The sequence below is a fragment of the Canis lupus genome, chromosome 21 (assembly GCF_003254725.2).
Source record: "Canis lupus dingo isolate Sandy chromosome 21, ASM325472v2, whole genome shotgun sequence".
NCBI classification, from domain to species: domain Eukaryota; kingdom Metazoa; phylum Chordata; class Mammalia; order Carnivora; family Canidae; genus Canis; species Canis lupus.
The window spans coordinates 7,220,561-7,242,820 of NC_064263.1; the positions used below are offsets into that span (position 1 = coordinate 7,220,561).

General features: G+C 37.5%; 1 protein-coding gene across 7 annotated transcripts in view; it reads right to left on the reverse strand.

The window, feature by feature from the left end:
- The window catches only part of CEP295 (centrosomal protein 295), a 52,856-nt gene extending 32,891 nt beyond the window's left edge, over positions 1-19,965 (reverse strand). For 6 of the 7 annotated variants that reach the window (XR_007404757.1, XR_007404756.1, XM_025419286.3 and 3 more), the window contains exons 1-6: positions 19,798-19,965; positions 15,370-15,503; positions 14,170-14,370; positions 7,716-7,840; positions 6,908-7,001; positions 5,113-5,208 (exon numbers count right to left, since the gene is read on the reverse strand). Coding sequence is in view for 5 of the 7 variants with exons in the window: in XM_025419286.3 (XP_025275071.1) it covers positions 5,113-5,208; positions 6,908-7,001; positions 7,716-7,840; positions 14,170-14,370; positions 15,370-15,503; positions 19,798-19,933 (786 nt within the window). In the remaining 2 variants the exon portion in view is untranslated. Of the gene's footprint in view, positions 1-5,112; positions 5,209-6,907; positions 7,002-7,715; positions 7,841-14,169; positions 14,371-15,369; positions 15,504-19,797 lie in introns of those variants that run through there. The other variant, XM_049099127.1, reaches the window with a different exon arrangement.
- Positions 19,966-22,260: the final 2,295 nt, after the last annotated feature.

The window sequence follows — 22,260 nt, forward strand, 5'->3', positions numbered from 1 at the left end:
AGTCAACATCTGCTGCTTTTTGACTTCAAATTCAGGAAGGCCAAATCACCAACTACTTTAATACAATTTATGACTTCTAAAACTTGTGCATAATCAACAATTATGTGGCTGTACGGTCAGCTGTCATTTCACCAAGCTAATAATAGCAAGTAAGCGGGAGAAGGGCACATAACCTAGATTTCCTATTATGCCTGAATGTTCACTTTCAAATGTGAGTAAGCATTCCAAAAGTAACTTTAAGTAAACCTCTTCTTATGTACTTTATATGTTGAAATTCTTAGGTGAAATAATGATGACTATGAAAGCTATCATAGTTGACCCTGAATATGGGTTTAAACTGTGAATCCACTTATACATTTTTTTTTCTCCAATAAATACATTGGGAAATATTTGGAGATTTGCAACAATCTGAAAAAACTCACAGATGAATCATGTAGCCTGGAAATATTGAAAAATATTAGGGTGCCTGGGTGACTCAGTTGGTTAAGTGTCTGCCTTCAGCTCAGGTCATGATTCCAAGGTCCTGTGATTGAACCCCACATCAGGCTCCCTGCTCAGTGGAGATCCTGCTTCTTCCCCTGCCCCTCCCCCTGCTTGTGCTCTCTCTCTCAAATGAATAAATGAAGTCTTTAAAACTATATTGAAAAAAATTAAGAAAAGTTGGATATGTCATGAATGCATAAAATATATGTAAGTTATTAACCTATTTTATCATTTACTGCCATAAATACATAGAAATTATAAAGTTAAAATTGATCAAAACTTACACAAGCACAAAGATTCAAAGTCATAACTCCATAAAATTCACTATAGTACCTACTGTACTACTGTTAAAATCTTTTAGCCATGTCTTGTTGCTATTGCAGTGAGCACAAGTATTTCATCAGCCTAGTGTCACAATTCATCTCTCCATAAATTGCATATAGTGGTAAAAAGTGGTGTCTTGTGGTTCTTGTGTATTTTTCATTGTGTTAGTGCAATACTCTGAATGACATCATGGGACCCATACAAAGTACCACTAGCAATGCTGGAAGTGCTCCCAAGAAGCAGAAATAAGTCATTACAATACAAGAAAAAGTTGCATTGCTTGTTATATACTATGGATTGTGGTTGGCAGCTGTGATTGCCTGCCATTTCAAGATACATGAATCCAGTGTTAAGGAAATTAAAAAAAAAAAAAAAAAAAAAAGACATTTATAGCTGTAGTTACAACAACAGATATGAAAACTTTGCACTTTTTACAAAATAAGTTTTTATCTCATACTGAAAACCCAGCTTTTCTGTCGGTGCACAATTGCTACAAGACAGACACGTATAAACTCTAATATGATTCAAGAAAAAGGAAGCCTTAAAGCAAAAGGAAGGTGAAAGATTTAAAGCTGGAAAATTTAAAACAAGTATAAGATGGCTTGACAATTTTAAGAGATTTAGCTTAAAAAACATCAAGATAACAGGAGCTACAGCTTCTGCTGACCAAACAGCAGCAGTTTCTGAGGTGTAATTAAGAAAATCAATGAAGGGAAAGGATAGATAGCAGCCTGAATAGGTTTCTACTGCAGAGGAAAATACTCTATAGGGTCGGGGTGGGGGCAGCCACAAAAGGCATTTATTAGTAAGGAAAAGAGACGAGCACCAGGGGTTTAAGGCAGAGGGATGGGTTAACTCTTGTTTTGTGCACACGCACAGAGATTTATGATCAAGACTGACCTTATCTATAAAGCTGTAACCCTCGAGCCCTCAGAAGGGAAACGATAAACCTCAGCTGCCAGTCCTTTGGTTGTACAAGAAGGCCTGGACAACTAGAACCCTTTTTCTAGATTGGTTCTATAGGTGCTTTGTCCCTCATGTCACGTAGTACCTTATGGCCCTTGATCTGGAGGCTAAATTAGAGACGTTGTGTTTGGGAGCAGGTAGACCACTTCAACACCTTCAATATTATATCCCTGTTGAGCCAATATTTATGCAAATCTACGTAACACCAGGCAGAAAAACAAAAGCTAGATTAAATCAATACTATGGTCTCCAAAATATTTATAAATGAAATAACTCTTAGGAACAATATTTCATTTATGCCATGAAATTTTTAAGAAAAAAATTGTTTAGAAATTCGTCACATCATTTTAGGGTGAAGTAATAGCAGAATGTCAACTCTGCTTAACCAAAATTTTAAAGAAGAGAAAAACTTCAAAATATAATTCACAATAAACATATTCACTTCAAACACAATGATGTATATTAAGGATATGAAGAAGGTAAAGGGTTAGAATGACTGCCCAAACTTGAAAACAAGATTTTACAAGAATTTTTTAGGAAGACAACCCTTCATAGATTTGTGTTTATCTAAAAATTCAGATAAAAATCTAGTTGAAATAAATGTTATATTTATTATGTTGTTAAATGTTATATTTTATAGTTGAACTCAAAAGGTATATGAAATTTGCAAAAACTGTGAATCAATCCCAAGCAAAAATTCTTTTTAGAAAACATGTTTCTAAAAAAACTTTTCCATGAATTACACTCTGCAGTTCATGAAACAGTAAGTGATATTATTAAATATGCTATTTCTGCATCCTGTACATCAGACATTTGGACAGAAATCTTTTTAAGTATGACAGCAGAGTAAACTGATGAACTGTTTCTCCTTTACTTGTCTACAGTAAAGTTTCTGCTTTACTTGTCTACTTCAGTGGGTCTCACAGCAAACAATACAGTGCATCTGATTGGAAAAATATATCTAGGATAAAAAATCCATTTTTAAAAAAGATTTTAATTTTTTATTTATTCATGATAGACAGAGAGAGAGAGAGAGAGAGAGGCAGAGACACAGGCAGAGAGAGAAGCAGGCTCCACGCCGGGAGCCCGATGTGGGACTCGATCCTGGGACTCCAGGATCACGCCCTGGGCCAAAGGCAGGTACCAAACCACTGAGCCACCCAGGGATCCCCAAAAAATCCATTTTAACAAGTTCTATGCAACTGTCATTGACAAAGGAACAAACACAAAGAAGGCCATGAGTAATCTAGAAATTGCAAGCATAGTCTATTAGTTGTGTTTAGAAAGTAAACATAACTAAACATAATTCAGAGAATAAGTGGCTCTAAGTGGGGATATAGCAGGCTGACTGATTATCCTTCAGCCAAAGACAAATTTTATGAGATTTTAGAACTACTTTATCAAGATATTCAAGCAAAACACGACAGTACTTGTACACGTTAAAAAGGCTGACCGAAACGTGAAGATAGTTCATTTGCAGAAAGCTGCTAAAGAAATCACCAACCATGTATGCCAAGTGTGCAAGTATTTTTTATATAATACCTGCTGTAAAGATCCTATCGTTCTACGCAGAAAAGAAGCTAAATTATTGTGCACGTGATATAAGCCTAGATGCAGATTAAAATTCAGAGGTAATTTTGTTATCTGGAAACCAAACACATTGCTCCACTGTCACATTTTAAACCTGAGGCTTAAAAGGGGCAGATTTTTCTTAAGTAATAGTATAAAGAAAATAACCAAAATGCTTTAGTTTGTGGGACTGTTTTTATAAAACTGCATTCTGACAACTGATCTAATCTTCATTTCAGAGACAGAAGAGGAGAGAGGTCTTCAGTTACTATCAAAGATAAAAGTTTAATATCTTACTATAGGACCATGCGTGGTACCCTATACTATGGCTAGGTAAAAACAAGTTTTTGTTCACCAATGTTACTTGAGAGAGAACATCTATTTGGTAGTGCAAACTATAGTGCAGTAACCACAAAAGCAAGTTAGCCACAGACTGAAGTTATTATTTGTGTTATAATAATAATTTGTAATAATAATTTACAATTTTAAACAAATCAAGATTTATTCTTATTTCTTAGAAGTTAATTCTACGGTTAAGAATACTCATCTTAGGTCTTGACTGAAGAGTGATTTTAACAACTGCCATTAAGCAGTTAACAAAAATGTGTATTTGCTGCATTCTAAACTCCACAGGAAAACTATATTGTTTGTTTTCCTAGTAGTCAAATATACCCAATATGAAAAGACAATTACAAAGAAATAGCAACTTCAATAACAAAGATCATTTATCACTCTTGAGACTGGCAGTAATTTCTAAACCATAATAATCCATACAAGGGAATGGATAAGGGTATAATAAGATGGCCATTCTCATATGTTGCCGATACTTTTTATTTTTTTGGAGAATTCTTATTTTATTTTATTTTTTATAAATTTATTTTTTATTGGTGTTCAATCTGCCAACATATAGAATAACACCCAGTGCTCATCCCGTCAAGTGCCCCCCTCAGTGCCTGTCACCCAGTCACCCCCACCCCCCGCCCACCTCCCCTTCTACCACCCCTAGTTCGTTCCCCAGAGTTAGGAGTCTCTCATGTTCTGTCTCCCTTTCTGATATTTCCGACTAATTTTTTCTTTATTCCCTTTCCCTTTATTCCCTTTCACTATTTTTTATATTCCCCAAATGAATGAGACCATATAATGTTTGTCCTTCTCCGATTGACTTATTTCACTCAGCATAATACCCTCCAGTTCCATCCACGTTGAAGCAAATGGTGGGTATTTGTCATTTCTAATGGCTGAGTAATATTCCATTGTATACATAAACCACATCTTCTTTATCCATTCATCTTTCGATGGACACCGAGGTTCCTTCCACAGTTTCCGATACTTTTTAAAGGCAATTTAACAATCCATATCAAGTATCTGTATCGAATGTTACATAGTCTGGAACCAGTACTTTCTCTTCTAGAAGTCCACTCTAAACATACCTCAGAGTTGCAGACAAAAATGTACAAGATTATCATGTTTGCATTATTTACAGAAGAAAAAAGAAATGAACAAGATAACAATGGTTAAATCTATGATGAAATATTAAGTGCCTATAAAAAATTACGCTTTGAAAATTATGCATATATTTTTACATATAAAGGCTATAATGAATTCATTAATGGATTAATCACATTACTTTTTGGTGATGGAACTTTAGTTGTTTTTCCTATAGTTTATGTGTATAGTTTCAAATTTTTCACAAAGAACACGTATAGATATAACTGACTTCAATGAACAGAGAAATAAAGTGAGGATTGTGAACAACAGTAAGTCAATCACCTGCTTTGTGTCCATCTCTCTATTCACAAAAGTGCAAAGATGATGATAGGTGGAACTACCAGTTTTCACATTAGATGTTGTCTTTAGATCAATGTTCTGAAAAAGGATATAGACAATGGATTATTAGGTTAACAGTATTAATTTTCAATTAAAGCTTGACCGGATAAAAAAAGGAATTTTGTATTTAATCAATTATCCTTATTCATTTTTCTCTACAGCATCACATGTTATATTCCCATTACTCTGGAATACAGGTTTAAAAGCTAGAGTATACAAGAATACTAACTCTGTGATGCTGTACAGTTTATTACATCGTTCTATACTGAGAGAGAGTAAGACAAAAACAAGCAGACACAATGGGTGAAGCCCGACTGGATTCTGGTTTAAAAAAGAAAGAAGTTGTAAAATAAAACAGTTTAGGGACAACTGGGGAATCTTGATTATGGACTGTATATAAAGAAACCAATGTTAATTTCCTTAGTGTGGTACTGTGGTTGCATAAGAGAAAATCCTTATAAGGAGCATAATGAAGCACTCAGGATGAAATGTCATCTCTACAATTTACATTCAAATATATACAGTCATATAACTATTTGAAATCTATACACATGTAGAGATGTAAGCAGCTACTCATTGTACTTTCCTTTTAACTTCTCTGTATTTTAAAATTCTTCACAATAAAAAACCTACAACTACACATTTGCACATAATTCATATTTGCCAAATCACTTACACAGATAATACTCTGCTTTATGTAAATATTTGACTTGACTTGTTAGGAACATTAGGAATTACAATAAAGGTCACCAAAAAGCATCATGGATAAACTACTGCTTGCCTTTTAACACCATAGTGAGGGACTGACTGAAATCTGACTCTCCCATTTGAATCTTGTTGGATCAAATGTGGCGTGGCAGATGGCTCCACATAAAAGGGAAGGCTGATAAAATCAAAGGCTTAAGAGGGCAATATCTGGTACTTATGTTGATCTTACATACATAAAATATACTTGTATATATAATGAAATTAGATATCCCCTGTTTATGGTTTTTTTTTCACTTCTACTTTTTAGATTAAAACAATTAAAAAAAAATTTTAAAAAATAAAATAAATAAAACAATTATGTAATTGTGATAATCACCCAAACAGCCATTTCAATAACTACAACAAGCTACTGTAAAACAAAAGAACACCTTTTAAAAATAATTTCCACTTTACTTAATGTTTTCCCAAAAAATAAGCCCCAGGTCACAAAAGCACACAAATTACTCACATAGAGAAATAGATTTCTCATACACTTTATGTATAACCTGGTATAAATTTATCTGAACCTAACTTCTTTACCTACAAAATAGTAACAATTTACAACACTCAAATCTTGAAAGTGGAAAAAGTTGATAGGGCAAATAAACTAGATTTTTTTCCCCCAAGAGATAAAGATAAAAAAGGCCATTTCTAATTTTTTAAAAATAAAAAACATAGTTTTTGAACCTAAAAAACACTAAGACAATTGGTGAAAACTGAATATAGACTATTAGACATCAGGAATATTAGTGCTGGGCTTTAAAGAAAAAGTACTTATACATCAAAAATACATATTAAAGAATGGGCAAAATGATACCTAGCATTATTTTTTTTTCTAGCATTATTTTTAAGTACTCCAGACATATTCATGTGTTACCTATAAACTTAAAAATTAAGTTTAAACAAATGATATTTTGACCTGCACTCTGAATTCTAATAGTAAAGAGGAATTATTACAATCTAGTTCTTCTCAACACTCAAAGCAATTCACCTCAAAAAGACTTGGAGGTGGTGGTGGCAGACTTGTAATTTTGGCAGATCTCTTTTTTTCCACAATCAGTGCTTCCTTTCGAGCTGCTATATGCCTTGAAAAACAAGAGATGTCCTAAATTAGTCCCTCAAGTAATATTATAGCACAACCCTCAGGGTCTGAAATACAGAAGCCACAGGATCTAAGAAATGCTCCAGTTTGATCCCACAAGCTCAAAATGCTGTTTAATAACAGTCTACATACACTGAACACAAAAGAAAATGTTTACCAAGTAAAAGAAGTATATCTTTAAAGACATAAAGCCCTACAGTGAAATTGACCCAACACTAACATTTCTTTATTTAGAATAGTATAGGTAAAAAACTAGAAATGTTGATAAAGATGGGCCACTGTACAGAATGAGCACTGCTGACTAGTAACAGGCTCCATCATCTTTACAACATGCAAAAATGATTTGCCAAGAGCCTAAACCTCTTTTCATGTTCTTAATTGCACTGATTATTCTTTCTTTTTTTTCACACCTAAGGCAGACAGATTTGGGGGGGACGTGCATTTTGAACTAGCCATATATTTCTACAGAAACTAAGTAATTGCTGAAGTCATAGGAGAAGAGAAAGTTTATGTGTTACTTTGTGCACCTAGGTAAACCACACCTCTACCACATTATTACTAAACCAAGTTTAACAAACCAATGGATATACCATATGACTTATATTTAAACCTGCTTAAACAGAATCCAATGTACTCTCTACTTCTAGCCATATCAAATTTCAGTGGAAAATGTGGTAAAAAATCATTATGACTTTACCAGGTTTTTTGTTTCATTAGTTCTTCTTTTTTATTTTTCTGTAATTTCAGAGCCTCTTTGTGCCTCATTTCGGCTTTTCTTTTTCTTTCTGCTGCCCGTCGGGCCAGAGCATTCAAATCAGGTTCCTAAAAATGCATATTATTTAAAATGTTATATTAAACAAGATTAAAATGCCTAACATAGAAATAATAAAATGTGCCTCTCCAGTCAAGGCACAATCATGAAGATATTCAAATGACAGGTTTGGGAAAAGCTGCATTAAAGCATAAAGTTAATGGTGGCATAAAAAATCAAATGTCACAACCTAAGGCTATTACTAAAAATACAGATTAAACCCAGGAATCAAGGAACATATTTCATTGTCACATACTTTAAAAATATTTATTTTCCTCACTAATTGTTGATATCAAAGACCTGCCTTCTCTGGAACCAGGTTATTTGTTTTGTGCGACTATCCCTGGGTCCACAATCTAGTCTTTTCCAAACATAATTCACAATAAACAACACATGGTCAGTGAACAGTCTTAAAGTTCTATTTTGTCTCTCTGAAAGTCATCAAAGAATTTTTACTATTTGTGAACAAAGTCCAAATATATACACATTCAACTATACATGTTTTAGAGTTATGAGGAATTATAATAAAATGGGAAATCTGAATTCACCCCAATGGATCTGTCCCAAATGCTTGAAACAAACAACTTCTAATTCAGAAAATTATTTTATTTACCCAGATAGTGATTCACCCCAATGGACCTGTCCAAAATGCTTGAAACAATCAACTTTTTAAAAAAATACTTTATTTATTCATTCATGAGAAACACAGAGAGAAAGAGGCAGAGACATAGGCAGAGGGAGGAGCAGGCTTCATGCAGGAAGCCTGACATGGGACTCGATACTAGGTCTCCAGGATCACGCCCTGCGCTGAAGGCAGTGCTAAACCGCCGAGCCACCCAGCTTGCCCAAAACAATCAACTTCTGATTCAGAAGGTTATTTTATTTACCCAGATAGTTAAGGACTGGAAGAGAATAACTGCAGTTTAAACACCATATGAACGCAGATTTTACCTGACATGACTCTTACTAGGAAATACATCTAGCAGCACTATTGAATTATATTAATATACAAAAAAAATTGAGGCAGGTCTGCCAGACAATCCTGACTTGGAGCATCCCTGAACTCCAGCCTGTTCCAGTTTAGTCATCTTGCCAATATGGCCCCAGCAGAGACATCTGAGACCTCTGGTCCATGCCCAAGCCCAATCTGGTTGTCCCACCAGGGTGATCCCTTAGTGTAGCACACCAGGGTCCTGTCCCACAACTGTACCAGCCCCTGCTGGCTAGCCAAAGCTACCAGGCACACTCAGTCTACAATAGGGACATTCCTACATAAGGCCACTCCCTCAAGACCAGGAGAGGGAGCTGTTCCACTTAACTCTCAGAAATAAACATAGAAAGTCAGACAAAATGAGGAGACAGAGGAATATGTTCCAAATGAAAGAACAAGGCAAAACCACAGTAAAGGAACTAAACAAAATGGAGTTAGGCAATATATCTGGTAAAGAGTTATAAGTAATGATGAGAAAGATGCTCACCAAATTTAAGAGTGGATGAATTCAGTTAGAACTAAGACAAAGAGAGAGAAAATATAAAAAAGAACCAGTCAGAGTTGAAGAATACAATAACTGAAATGAAAACTACACTAGAGGGAGTCAATAGTAAGTGGAAGGATACAGAAGAATGAATTACTGAGCTGGAAAACAGGGTGGTGGAAAGCACCCAAGCTAAACAGCAAAAATAAAATATAATGATAATAATTTTATTTTATTTTATTTTTTATTTTTTTTAAAGATTTTTATTTATTATTTATTCATAGACATAGAGAGACAGAGAGAGAGAAAGAGAGAGAGAGAGGCAGAGACACAGGCAGATGGAGAAGCAGGCTCCATGCCGGGAGCCCGACACAGGACTCGATCCTGGGACTCCAGGATTGCTCCCTGGGCCAAAGGCAGGTGCCAAACTGCGGAGCCACCCAGGGATCCCCCGATAATAATTTTAAAAACGAATAGATTAAGGGACCTAAGACACTACCAAGTTTAATAGCATTCGTGTTATAGGGATCCCAGAGAAGAATAAAGGCGCAGAAAATGTGAAGAAACAACAGCTGAAAACTTTCCTAACCTAGGAAAGTAAACAGACTTCCCGGTCCAGGAAGGACAGGGAGGACCTAACACCATGAAACCAAGGAGGCTCACCCCAAGACACAGAATTAGAATGTGTCTAAGCCAGGGTAACAATATCTATTATCAAACAAAACAGACCTTAAAACAGACTATACCAAGAGACAAAGGCACTACATGATAGAAAGGGATCAATCTGACAAGAGGCTATAACAATGGTAAATATCGAGGCACCTAACATAGGAACACCTAAATATATAAAGCAAATATTAACAGACATATGGGGAGAAAGTGACACTAATACAATAACAGTAGGGGACTCTAACAGCCACTTACATCCACAGATCATTCAGATAGATGGACTCAAAATATACAGTGATTACATTCCATCAAAAAAACCAAACCAAAACAAAACAAAAAAACAGAAAACAAAAGCAGAATACATTCTTTTTGAGTGCACATGGAACATCCCCCAGGATAGATTACATGTTAGGCCACAAAACAGTTTCAATAAACACAGTAAGTCAAACCATATCAAGAGCTTTTCTGACCACAACAGTATGAAACTAGAAATCAATTACAAGAGAAAAAATGACAAAAAACAAACACATGGAAAAACAACATGCTATCAACAACAAGTGGGTAACAAAGAAATCAAAGAAGAAATAAAAAAAATACTAGAAACAAATGAAAATGGAAACAATGGTTCAAATTCTTTGGGATGCAGCAAAAGCAGTTCTAAAAGGAAAGTTTATAGCAATATAGGCCTCTATCAAGAAACAAGAAAAATAAAAAAAATAAAAAAAAAAAAAGAAACAAGAAAAATTTCATATAAATAACCAATTTTACACCTAAAGAACTAAAAAACCAAAAGCAGCAAAGCCCAAAGTTAGTAAAAGAAATAAAGATCAGAGTGGAAATAAATGAAATAGAGATTAAAAAAAAAAAAAAAACCCAGTATCAATGAACCAAGCAGGTTCTTTGAAAAACAGCTTGGTAGACTCATCAAGAAAAAAGAAAGATCATTCAAATAAAATTTGAAAGAGAAGTTACACCACAGAAAAACAAAGGATTAGAAGAGATTGCTATGAAAAATGATACACCAACAAACTGGGCAACCTAGAAAAAATGGATAAATTCCCAGAAACAATCAATTGTCCAAGACTGAATCAGGAAGAAATAGAAAATATGAACAGATTGATTACTCATAATAAAATTGAGTCAATAATAAAAAAAACTCCCAACAAATAGAGGTCCAGGACCAGATGGCTTCCAGTGAATTCTACCAAACATTAAAAAAAAAAGTTAATACTGACCCTTTCTTAAGCTATCTCATAAAATAGAAGAGGGAGGAATGTTTCTAAATTCATTCTACAAGGCCATAATAACCCTGATACCACAACCATAGAGAAATTGCAGAAAAAGAAAATCAAAAAAAAAAAAAAAAAAAAAAGGAAAATCACAGGCCAATATCCCTGATGAACATAGATGCAAAAATCCTCAACAAAATAGTGAGCAAACTGAATTCAACAATATATTAAAAGGATCACTTACCACAATCAACTACAATTTAGTCTACGAATGCAAGGATGGTTCAGAAACCACAACTCAATTAATGAGACACACATTAACAAAACGAAGGGCAAAAACCATATGATCGATTTCAACAGATGAAGGAAAAGCATTTGACTCAACAACAACCATTCATGATAAAAACCCTCAACAAAATGAGTGCAGAGGGAACATATCTCAAAAAAATTAGGCATTTATGAGAAACCCACAGTTAACATCATACTCAATGGTGAAAAGTTGAAAGCTCTTCCCCTGAGATCAGAAACAAGACAAGGACGTCTCCTCTATTATTCAACATAGTACTGGAATTCCTAGCAACAAATCACACAAGAAATAAAAGGCATCCAAACTGGAAAGGAAGAGGTAAAACTGTTACTATTTGCAGACGACATGGCTTTACATACAGAAAACCCTGAAGACTCAACCAAAAAGCTATTACAATAAATTCAGTAAAGTTGCAGACACAAAATTAATATGCAGAAGAAATCTGTAGCACTTCTATACATTAATAACAAAGCAGAAAGAGAAATTAAGAAACAATCCCATTTACAATTACACCACAAGGAATAAAAATACTCAGGAATAAATTTACCCAAGGTGAAAAGACCTGTACTCTGAAAATTAAAAAACACCGATGAAAGAAATTGAAGATGATACAAATAAATGGAAAGATAATCAAATGTTCACAGATTGGAATATTGTTAAAATGTCCATACTATCTAAAGCAACCTACAGGGCAGCCCCGGTGGCGCAGCGGTTTAGTGCCGCCTGCAGCTCGGGGTGTGATCCTGGAGACCCGGGATCAAGTCCCGCGTCGGGCTCCCTGCATGGAGCCTGCTTCTCTCTCTGCCTGTGTCTCTGCCTCTCTCTCTCTATCATAAATAAATAAAAATTTAAAAAATAAAATAAAATAAAGCAATCTACACAGTCAATACAATCCCTATCAAAATATCAGTAGTATTTTCCACAGAACTAGAACAAATAATCCTAAAATCTGCATGGAACCACAAAGACCCCAAATAGCCAAAACAATCTTAAGAAAGAACAAAAAAACTGGAGGCATTACACATTTCAAACTATACTAAAAAACTACAGTAATCAAAACAGTATGGTACCAGCACAAAAACAGATAGATCAATGGAACAGAATAGAGCCAAGAAATAAACTGCGACATTTATATGGTCAATTAATCTGCGACAAAGGAGGAAGAATATTCAATGGAGAAAAGATAGGCTCTTCAATAAATAGTGTCAGAAAAATTGGACAGCTATATGCAAAAGAATAAAACTGGACCACTTTCTTATACCATACACAAAATTAAACCAAGATGAATTAAAGACCTAAGTGTAAGCCCTGAAACCATTAAACTTGTAAAAGAAAACATAAGTAGTAATTTCTTGGGAATCAGCCTTGGCATTGTTTTTCTGGATTTGTCTCCTCAGGCAAGAGAAACAAAGCAAAAATAAGACAACTGGGATTACATCAAACTAAAAAGTTTTGTCATAGCAAAGGAAACCAACAATAAGATGAAAAGGCAACCTACTGAATGGGAGAAAATATCTGCAAATGATCCATCAGATAAAGCATTATTATCCAAAATATATAAGTAACTCATACAACTCAAAACAACAAAAATCAAATAATCCAATTTAAAAATAGGCAGAGGACCTGAATAGACAGTTTTCCAAAGAAGACATAGCTGGCCAACAGACGCATGAAAAGATGCTCAACATCACTAATTAGAGGAAAGCAAAACAGAACCACAATGAGCTACCATCTCACACAGTCATAATGGCTAGTATCAAAAAGAAATGAGGTTATAGGAAAAAGGGAATCCTAATGCACTGTTGATGGAAATGTAAACTGGTATAGCCACTGTGGAAAACAGTACAGAGGTTCTTGAAAAAATTCAAAATAAAAATACCAAGCAATCCAGTAATTCAACTGCTGGATATTCACTCAAAGAAAATGAAAACTCCAATTCAAAAAGATATAAGCAACCCCATGTTTACTGCATCATTATTTACAATAGCCAATGTATGGAAGCAGCCCAAGTATTCACTGACAGATACATGGGTAAAGATATGGTGTATATACACAATGGAGTATCACTCAATCATTAACAATAATAATAATAATAATAATATCCTGCCATCTGTAGCAGTATGGATGGAACTTATGCATAATGTGCTAAAATAATTCAAAGACTTGTATGTGTAATCTAAAAAGCAAAACATGAACATTCAAAAAATAGAAATCATCTAGTAAACCAACTAATAAACAGAATAAATTGGTGGTTGCCCACGTGAGTTGGTGTGAGACAAGGGAAAAAGGTGAAGGGGATTAAGAGATACAAACTTCTCATAAAATAAATAAGTCGTGGGAATGAAAAGTATAGCATAGGGAATATAGTCAATATTATTATAGTAACTTTGTATGCTGACAGATGGTAACTACACCTATCAGGTCGAGCACTGCATAATGTATGTAATTGTTAAATCACTATGTTGTATACCTGAAACTAATATTATGTATGTCAACTATACTTTAATTTAAAAAAAAATAACTGTAGAAAACAAAAAGAAGTTCAGGCTGGCCAAAACAAGTTCTATACATGCATGTATACTAAATATACATTTAATAAATGTAATTTACTTTTTACCAATGCCACTACCAGACAGGTAGTCAAATAAGCATTCACTTACATTTTCTTTGGCCTGTTGGTGTCCTTCACCCATAGTTCTTAAACTTGCCAAATACAGTCTTTCCAAGTTCTTTATTTTCTGAGTTTGTGATTCTTTCCATTCTGTCCTTAGTTCCTCTGCCAAACGAGTTAATTGCTGACTTCTCCTCTGTTTTATATCCTCTCTTATCTGTAAAGCAATATCTCTTTCTTGTTCTCGAACCTAAGGAATGCATATTTAACAAATTATATGAAAAGAAGCTTACTTCAAGTTTTTTGAAAAGCTTTTTGTAAATAGAAACTTAAGTGAATTCTCCTCAGGTAGATCAATTCTCCTGAATATTCAGGTATTAGATGAGGTCTACATAGTAAAAAAGTCAAAACCTCAAGACTACTTCTAAAGTTCTTTAACTTATTAGCTATTATCTTCTCCTCCCCAACCCAAGCATTAACAGGACTACCATTATCATTTTAATAACCTATGACATTAAGATATTAAGGAGATCAGTAAAATTTATAGCCCAGTTGTATATAGATAGCATTAGATGAGAAGTTCATATATGTGATACATCATCCCCAATTCTAGACAGAATGGCACCTAAAACACACTTCACAAGGGCTTAATTATCTTACTCTGAAAAGACTTCTAGAAAATAATCTACAACTGCTAAATAAATTTGTTTCAGCAGCTAATTCCAGTAAGTTTTCTTCAAAGCCATTTTAATCTTTCTTTCTTTCTTTCTTTTTTTTTTTTTTTTTTAACGATTCCATCCATTCATTCATGACAGATACACAGAAAGAGGCAGAGACATAGGCAGAGGGAGAAGCAGGCTCCATGCACGGTGCCCGATGCGGGACTCAATCCCGGATCTCCAGGACCATGCCCCAGGCCAAAGGCGGCGCTAAACCGCTGAGCCACTGGGGCTGCCCCATTTGAATCTTTCTAATCTAATCTTCATCAGTTATACAGCATAGTTTGAAAAATGTTTAAAAAACCATTTTCCAATAATTATACAGTCAACTAATCCCTATTCTCAAATTATTCATCTATTTACCATTTCAGCCTATTTTCAACTTATTTTTCAAATTTTCCTAAACTAGTTAATATACAAGAACCAGGATTCTTATAGAGCCAGAAAAGGGTTTTAAAATTCTACTGTAAAAAACACTAATAATTTGGGGAAGACGAAAAATATGAAACCTTGTTCCAGATGAATCTTACCTGCAACAATCTTAGTTTTCGTCGTCTTTCATAATCTTCCTTTAAAACGTGAGCTTCCTCATTAGGACTCAATCTCAGCTTGCCAGCGTTCACTACCTTTCTTTTCATTTCTGGATACTTTAAATATAAAGGTTCTGAATTTAAAAAGAGAAAGACAAGAAAAATGTCTATTAAAACTAGCAGCAAAGATTAGAGCAATTTTTAAAATACATTTAACATGGCATTTAAAAGGTTATATACGCACAAATAATGTGGGTAAACTGAATCCAACTTATATTTACAAATAGCAATTAAATTCAACACTTAAATCAGTGACTCTTGAATGGAGAGAAGGGGTTAAGTAGAGGGTGAATCAGAAGTCGCCCGCCACATGAGAGCAGTGTTGCTTACCTAGGGTATTTGGAACCTGGCTTATTTCTGATTGGGATTTCCAGAATTTACCCAGCTTAAATGTAAAAAGGTACAAAGACGTCAGATTAGGTCATGATCTCAGGGTCCTGGGATGGAGCCCCACATCAGGTTTCCTGCTCAGTGGAGAGTCTGCTTCTCCCTCTCCTTCTGTCCTCCCTTCTGCTCATGCTCTCTCAAATAAATTTTTTTTTAAGTGTTAGCAGAGAATAAATGTTTACAATTTTACACTTTAGAACTCTGATAACTTGTTCATAACCAGCAGGGCTGCTGTCATTGCAAAAGCCTCCTGGAACCTAGTTTCAATTCCCAGTCTGTTGTGTAACACTTGGTCACCAAGTGGTCACCGTATAATATGGAATCACACCAACTCCTCAACAATTCTTTAACAATTACAATGGTGTGATTTTTTAAAGTCAATGACTTGAAAAAATTTCTCTGAGAACAATTCTGTTGTTTGTATGAGTCAGGTGTTTAGGTTCTTAGATTTATTCTTTTAATGCCATTGACATTCTGGTGTTCTCTCTCCTCCCTAGGCTGTAACATGGATACATCTTTCTGAAGTTAGTTTAAACCCCACTTCTTCATGAAACTGTCCTCTACTAATCTTTGTTTACGTTCCACCACCTCATTCCTGACTTGCCCACCTATAATGTGTTAACCTTTACACTCAAAGAGGGACGAATCTAATGTCTTGTTATTACCTTCCTCTAGTTTTTCATCAATTACAGCATGCCTTTTCTAGCTAGATTCCTAATAACTGAAGGACAGAGGTTATAGTTTTACTTTAAACTCAAATTAATTTAACAAATGACAACTATTGGGCAGTATAGTTGTCCACATACTATGGATGGATACTGTTTTGGGCTAGGAGCATTTAAAGTAATCTAATGGGGACTACAGGTCTCTGATGCCAAACAGAAATGCAATTGCTTGCATTTGAAAATATTTTCCAGTAGGTAAAGTAACAGTAGGTCAAGTGCTGACTGTCTTCCTCATTTTATAAATGAAGAATCAAAGGCCTTTTGGGTTATAGGTCTTAACCTAATAGGATCTACTAGTAGATCCAAAGGAAGAATCTGGTTTCCTTGTTCCATATGGCTCCTAACTTTCTGATATGCTAAAACATGTGGAATGAGGAAATTTTTGTTTAAATTGCTATTTTTTGCTAGTCGGGACTGATGAATAAGGAAGGACTGAACAAAGGAGAAAAAATGAGCAAGATTAAATTCAGTCTTCACAGTTTTTCTGACGGTCTCTGAAAATTCATATTCAGACTATCAAAACTAATTCCTGATAAATCTCATAGACCAAATGTCATGGGGGAAAAAAGGAAAAATAAGAACATACTGTAAAATTCCATTTATATGAAGTTCAAAAACAAGCAAGATTACTCCATGATGACAGACATTAAAACAGGGCTCACTTTTCTGTAGGTTAATGACTAGGAGGCAGCACAAAGGAGCCTGCAGGGATGCTAGAGATGGCCTGTATTTTGATCTGTGTAATGATTACACAGGTATATACATATGTAAATATTCTTCAAATGATAGATTTGTGAACTTTTTTAAAGATTTTATTTATTTGAGAGAGAAAGAGAGAGTGAGAGCACAAGTAGGGGGAGCAGCAGAGGGAGAAGCAGGCTCCTCATTGATCAGGGAGTCTGATGTGGGGCTTGATCCCAGGACCATGACCTGAGCCAAAGGCAGATGCTGAATCGACGGAGCCACCCAGGCACCCCTAGAGTTGTGTATTTTATTTTATTTATTTAAGATTTTATTTATTTATTCATGACAGAGAGAGAGAGAGAGGCAGAGACACAGGCAGAGGGAAAAGCAGGCTCCATGCAGGGAGCCCGACACGGGACTCGATCCTGGGTCTCCAGGATCACACACCCCAGGCCAAAGGAGGCGCTAAAGGAGGCGCTAAACCGCTGAGCCACGCAGGCTGCCAGAGAGTTGTGTATTTTAAAGTTACAGTCAATAAAAAAGGGGAAAAAATTTCATATTGTTTTGAGTATCTATCATCTCATTAGCTTGAGGATGATACAAAAACACACATTTGTTACTTTTACCTCCTGAGATGCGGTAGAGTAACTTTTCTCTTGCATATAACTTTCTTAATTGTTAAACTTATTTGGAAATAATTTCAGACTTAGAATTCCCACATACTCTCCCTAGCTTCTCTAGACGACAATCACAGCACAATGATCAAAACCAAGAAATGGACACGAGCTCAATAGTTTAACTAATCTACAGACCTTATTCAGATTTTAAGTATCCCACTAACACCCATTTTCTGAACTAAGATCCATCCAAGGACAATCCATTGCTTTCCACTGCTGTATTACTCTGGGTCTTCCAAGAAGCAGAAGACAAGATAGGATTAAGCCTACAAAAATTTTATTAAGAGAAAGGTCTGTGTGAGGGAAAATGGGAGGGAATAAACGCTGGAAGCTTTTCAGATTTCCATGCAAATCTGACACTGAATGAATGTCAGTGTCATTCAGTCACTGAATGTCAATGTCAGGGAAGGTTGGGTAGATGACTGCCATGCAGTCTAAAGAAGATTCGGTAAGATGGCGGAGTTCTTAAAGGAAAGTCCCTTGCTTCTCAGGAAGAGGTCCGCCTCAGTGCCCATGCCATTCTCAGTCATTGGCCAGAAACAGCCTTTGGGAAGCATCCATGCAAATGGGTTTCAGAATATACAGAAGCTGAGGTCTGTGAATTACATTCTCATGGTTGTTGAAATTGTCACCCAGTTATTTTGTAGAATGTCCCTCCACTGGGATTTGCTTAATCTTTTCACATGGTTAGACTAAGATTACACATTTTTGGCAAAAACACCACAGAAGTGAAGATGTGATGATGCACCCTTTCTCGGCACATTAAATTATGTTAAGGTGTCTTACTACACTGGTGATGTTTATTTTGAACCGTGGTTAAGTGGTGTCCACAGTTCTCTCCACTTTTATAAGTACCCAGAGAGACAGTTGAGGCTATATATAAATATCATGTTTCTGATTATACCTTTGCTCCTTCGTATCCACTGAGGGTTGTCTGAAGCATTAACTACAGCGTTTACCAAAAAGCATTTTCTTAAAAAAAAAAAAAAAAAGCATTTTCTATTTCCATTATCCCTTTTACATTTATCAACTGGAATCCTACTGTTAGGGAAGCATTTCCCCGGCTCCTCTCTTATTTGTTAAATCATTTTAAGTTCCGTGTATTAATATTATCCAATAACAGAGAATACTAACTTATCTTTCAAGATTTTTTGTCCTGAGGATTAAATGGCACTTGGCATTTCGTAACCACAAAATACTAAGAAGATGTGTGTTCAAGACTCATCATGACCACCGACAAGCAGGAAGACACTGGAGAAGTCTCAAATTACTATGGCCTCATTTTCTTAAACTACATAATGGGAATCATAACACCGTCCCCAACAGGTTGTCCTGATGATCACGTGGCTTAATGTGAAACTGCCAAATACTCAGAGTGTACCCCGATGTTTTAAAAGCTCAGTTTGCGGCAGGGCTAACTACCGGACAAATTAAAGGTGAGAGACAGCAAAAAAAGAGCACGCTCTCTGCAAGAAACAATTCCAGGCAGTGCTCTCCAAGGGCTCCCAGCTTTCAGGCCACGTCTGCGGGGGTCCCGGGGGAAGGGCAGGCAGGAAGCATCGAGAAGCGCCTGCGGCCGAGCTCCCTCCGAGGCCCGCGGGGCCGCCCCGGGTCAGGAAGCGCGAGGGCCTCGCGCGACCCCCACCCCCGCCCCGGGAGGGCGCGGACGGCCACACGCGCCTGCGCCCGGGAGCAGCCCCTCGCAGCAAGCGGCCGGTGTGCGTCCGCGCTCGCCTCCCCTCCCCGCACGCTTCCCCGACCGCAGCCCGCCGGGGCCGGCCGGGGCCTCAGAACCGCGGGCCTCTCGGCACCGCTGCCTGAGGAGCACAGCCCCAGCTCCTGGCTCCGGGGACCTGTGCACGCCCCGGCGCTGGCAGCCGGCGTCCGCCACTCACCCGAGTACCAAGGGCCGGGAGTCAGGAACCGCAGCTCACACGGAGAAGGCCCCTGCGCCCGCGGCCCTGCAGCTCCCCAACCGCCGTCTGTGCGCCTGCGGGGCAGCCATCGCCGAGCGCCCGTCACTTCCGCCATTCAAACGGCCCGCCAATGGCGGGGCCGAGCCGCGGGCATCGGCCTGGTCCCGCCTCCCGCGAGGGCCGCCGGGAAGGCCGCGCCGGGGGGGGGGGAGGGGGGAACCCGCGCATGCGCCAACCCCTACGTGCGGGCCCATTATTCCTCGCAGCTCCCCGGCTGGGCTCTCAGGTGTGCTGCGGTGCTGCCTGCCGTGCCTCAGCTGTGCTCCGTTACGGATCGGGAGACGAGGTCCAGAAAGGGGGGATATTGGCCCAGAGCGTTGGCGACGCCTTTGATTTTAAGCCCTATTAGGAAGATGCCTCGGCATGTGTATCCCTTTGTGCACCGACTCTACAGTTCATTCGGGGCCGTTATCCTGTACTTAGTGTCCCATGGCCCTCAGGAAGGGTCCAGCTCGCACACCGGTGAATCAGATCGTGGCACTCTGTGCCTCCGGAGAGCCAGTACATCTAGAACATGTCCCAGGTTTACTTGCTACAAATAACCTGGCATCAGAAGGGGATGAGTGCAAGTTCATATTTATTGAACAATTATCATGTGCCAAGCACGGTGTGGGAAGTGCAGGGGAGACGGACTATCCAAGCCCTATCGTAGATTTTGTAGCCTGGAGGTAAAACATAACAAAAAGAAAAAAAATTAGAATATGGGGAGTAGGGAAGACAGAAGTTGCTGACATGATCAGATTTGGCTTCGTGGTGGAGAAGAGGCCAGAGAGGGTGAAGGCTGAACACTCAAGGCAGGGAAACCAATTAGGAACTACTACAGGAAGTAAAAGGTGATCGCAACGAGAAATGGAGACAAGTGGGTATATTTAAGAGGCAAAGAAGGCCAAACATCAGAAATTGGTGGTTACCTGGTTATGGAAAGCAAAGGAGAGGGAGAGATCAACCATGACGCCTAAGTTTTATGTTTGGCCGCTGAGTGGATGGGGGTAACGTCCTGCTAGAACTCAGGAAGAGGAGCAGGTTCAAGGGGGGAAGTAATGAGTCAAGCTTTGAATATTTGGAATTTGAGCTATTTATGGGACATCTAGACAAAGGAATTGTAGAATATTTAGGGGGCAAAATTAGTAGTGCTGGCTAAAGATTGCATGTGAAGTTGAAGGAAAAGTTGAGAGTGAAGGTAACTTCATAGGCCACCAACAATGTTAATGGTGGTGCCATCAACCAAGGGAGAAATCAGAAGTCAGTGAAGTGGGCAAGGTGATGAGCTCAGCTCTGGACGTGTTGAATTTTTCTTGCATTGTGTGATTGCAATAAGTGGATGACTACAATGGTAGACAGCCCACAGAATCGTGCTAGCATTTAGACTTGGGTTTCATTTCCATATAATTGACAACCAAAGCTATCGTAGATAAGATCATTTAGCAAGGATTTGCAGAGTGAGAAGAGCAATGACTAAGGACCAAACTCTAAGGAACATCAAAACTTAAAGGAAATAGGAGAAAGGAACTGTCCAACCAGTACATGAAGAGATAATGTGATTCCCCACCCCACCCCCAGCTTTGCAAACGAGGAAGCTAAGTTAAGGGAATTTCAGGGACTTGGCCAAAAGCGCATGTAAGTGAAGGCTGGAACTAGGACTAGAATTCATGTCCTTATCCTAAATACTAGAATTTTTCCTCCCTCCCCCCCTTCCCATTTCCTGTCACGTTTATCTTGATGAATTGCATTCATTCATTCATATACTCAGTCTTCAACATCCTCAACATAGACTCAGAGATACCCTCTTAAACCCAACAAAAGATGTGCCCATTATTTCATGCTGTGGGCTAGGTTTAGTGCCCACCATGTTTTTCAAAAGCACCTTGCACATTTTCCATCATGGCATTTAGCAGTTCTTATTGCAATGAACTATAATTTATGAGGCTCGCTATTGATTAGACTCTGAGTTCCTCAAGAACTAGTAGTACATTTTGTTCAGTTGCTGACCACATAAATCTTAAATGTTTGCTGAGTGGATGATATGCTCCACTTCCCCAACCTGCACCCTGGACAGAAATTTTACAACTGGAGATTTTGAATTAAGGCTTGTTCTGTTTTTAATAGAAGGCAGTAAGGAATCAAAGCAAGCCCAGTGGGCTTAGAGTCAGAGCATCTGGTTTAGCATTACAACGCTGAGCCTTTCTAACTGTAGGACACTAAGCCAATGAGCCCTAGTTTCTGTTTTGGTTCTCTATTGTTGCCAACCAAATGACCCTAGAATGTCCACAATGGCTCACTCTTTGTGGCTGGCAGTTGACTCTGGCTATCAGTTCAAAGCTTAGCTGGAACTGTTGAGTAGAATGCTTTCATCTGGCCTTTCCTTGTGGGTTGACTTCTCAG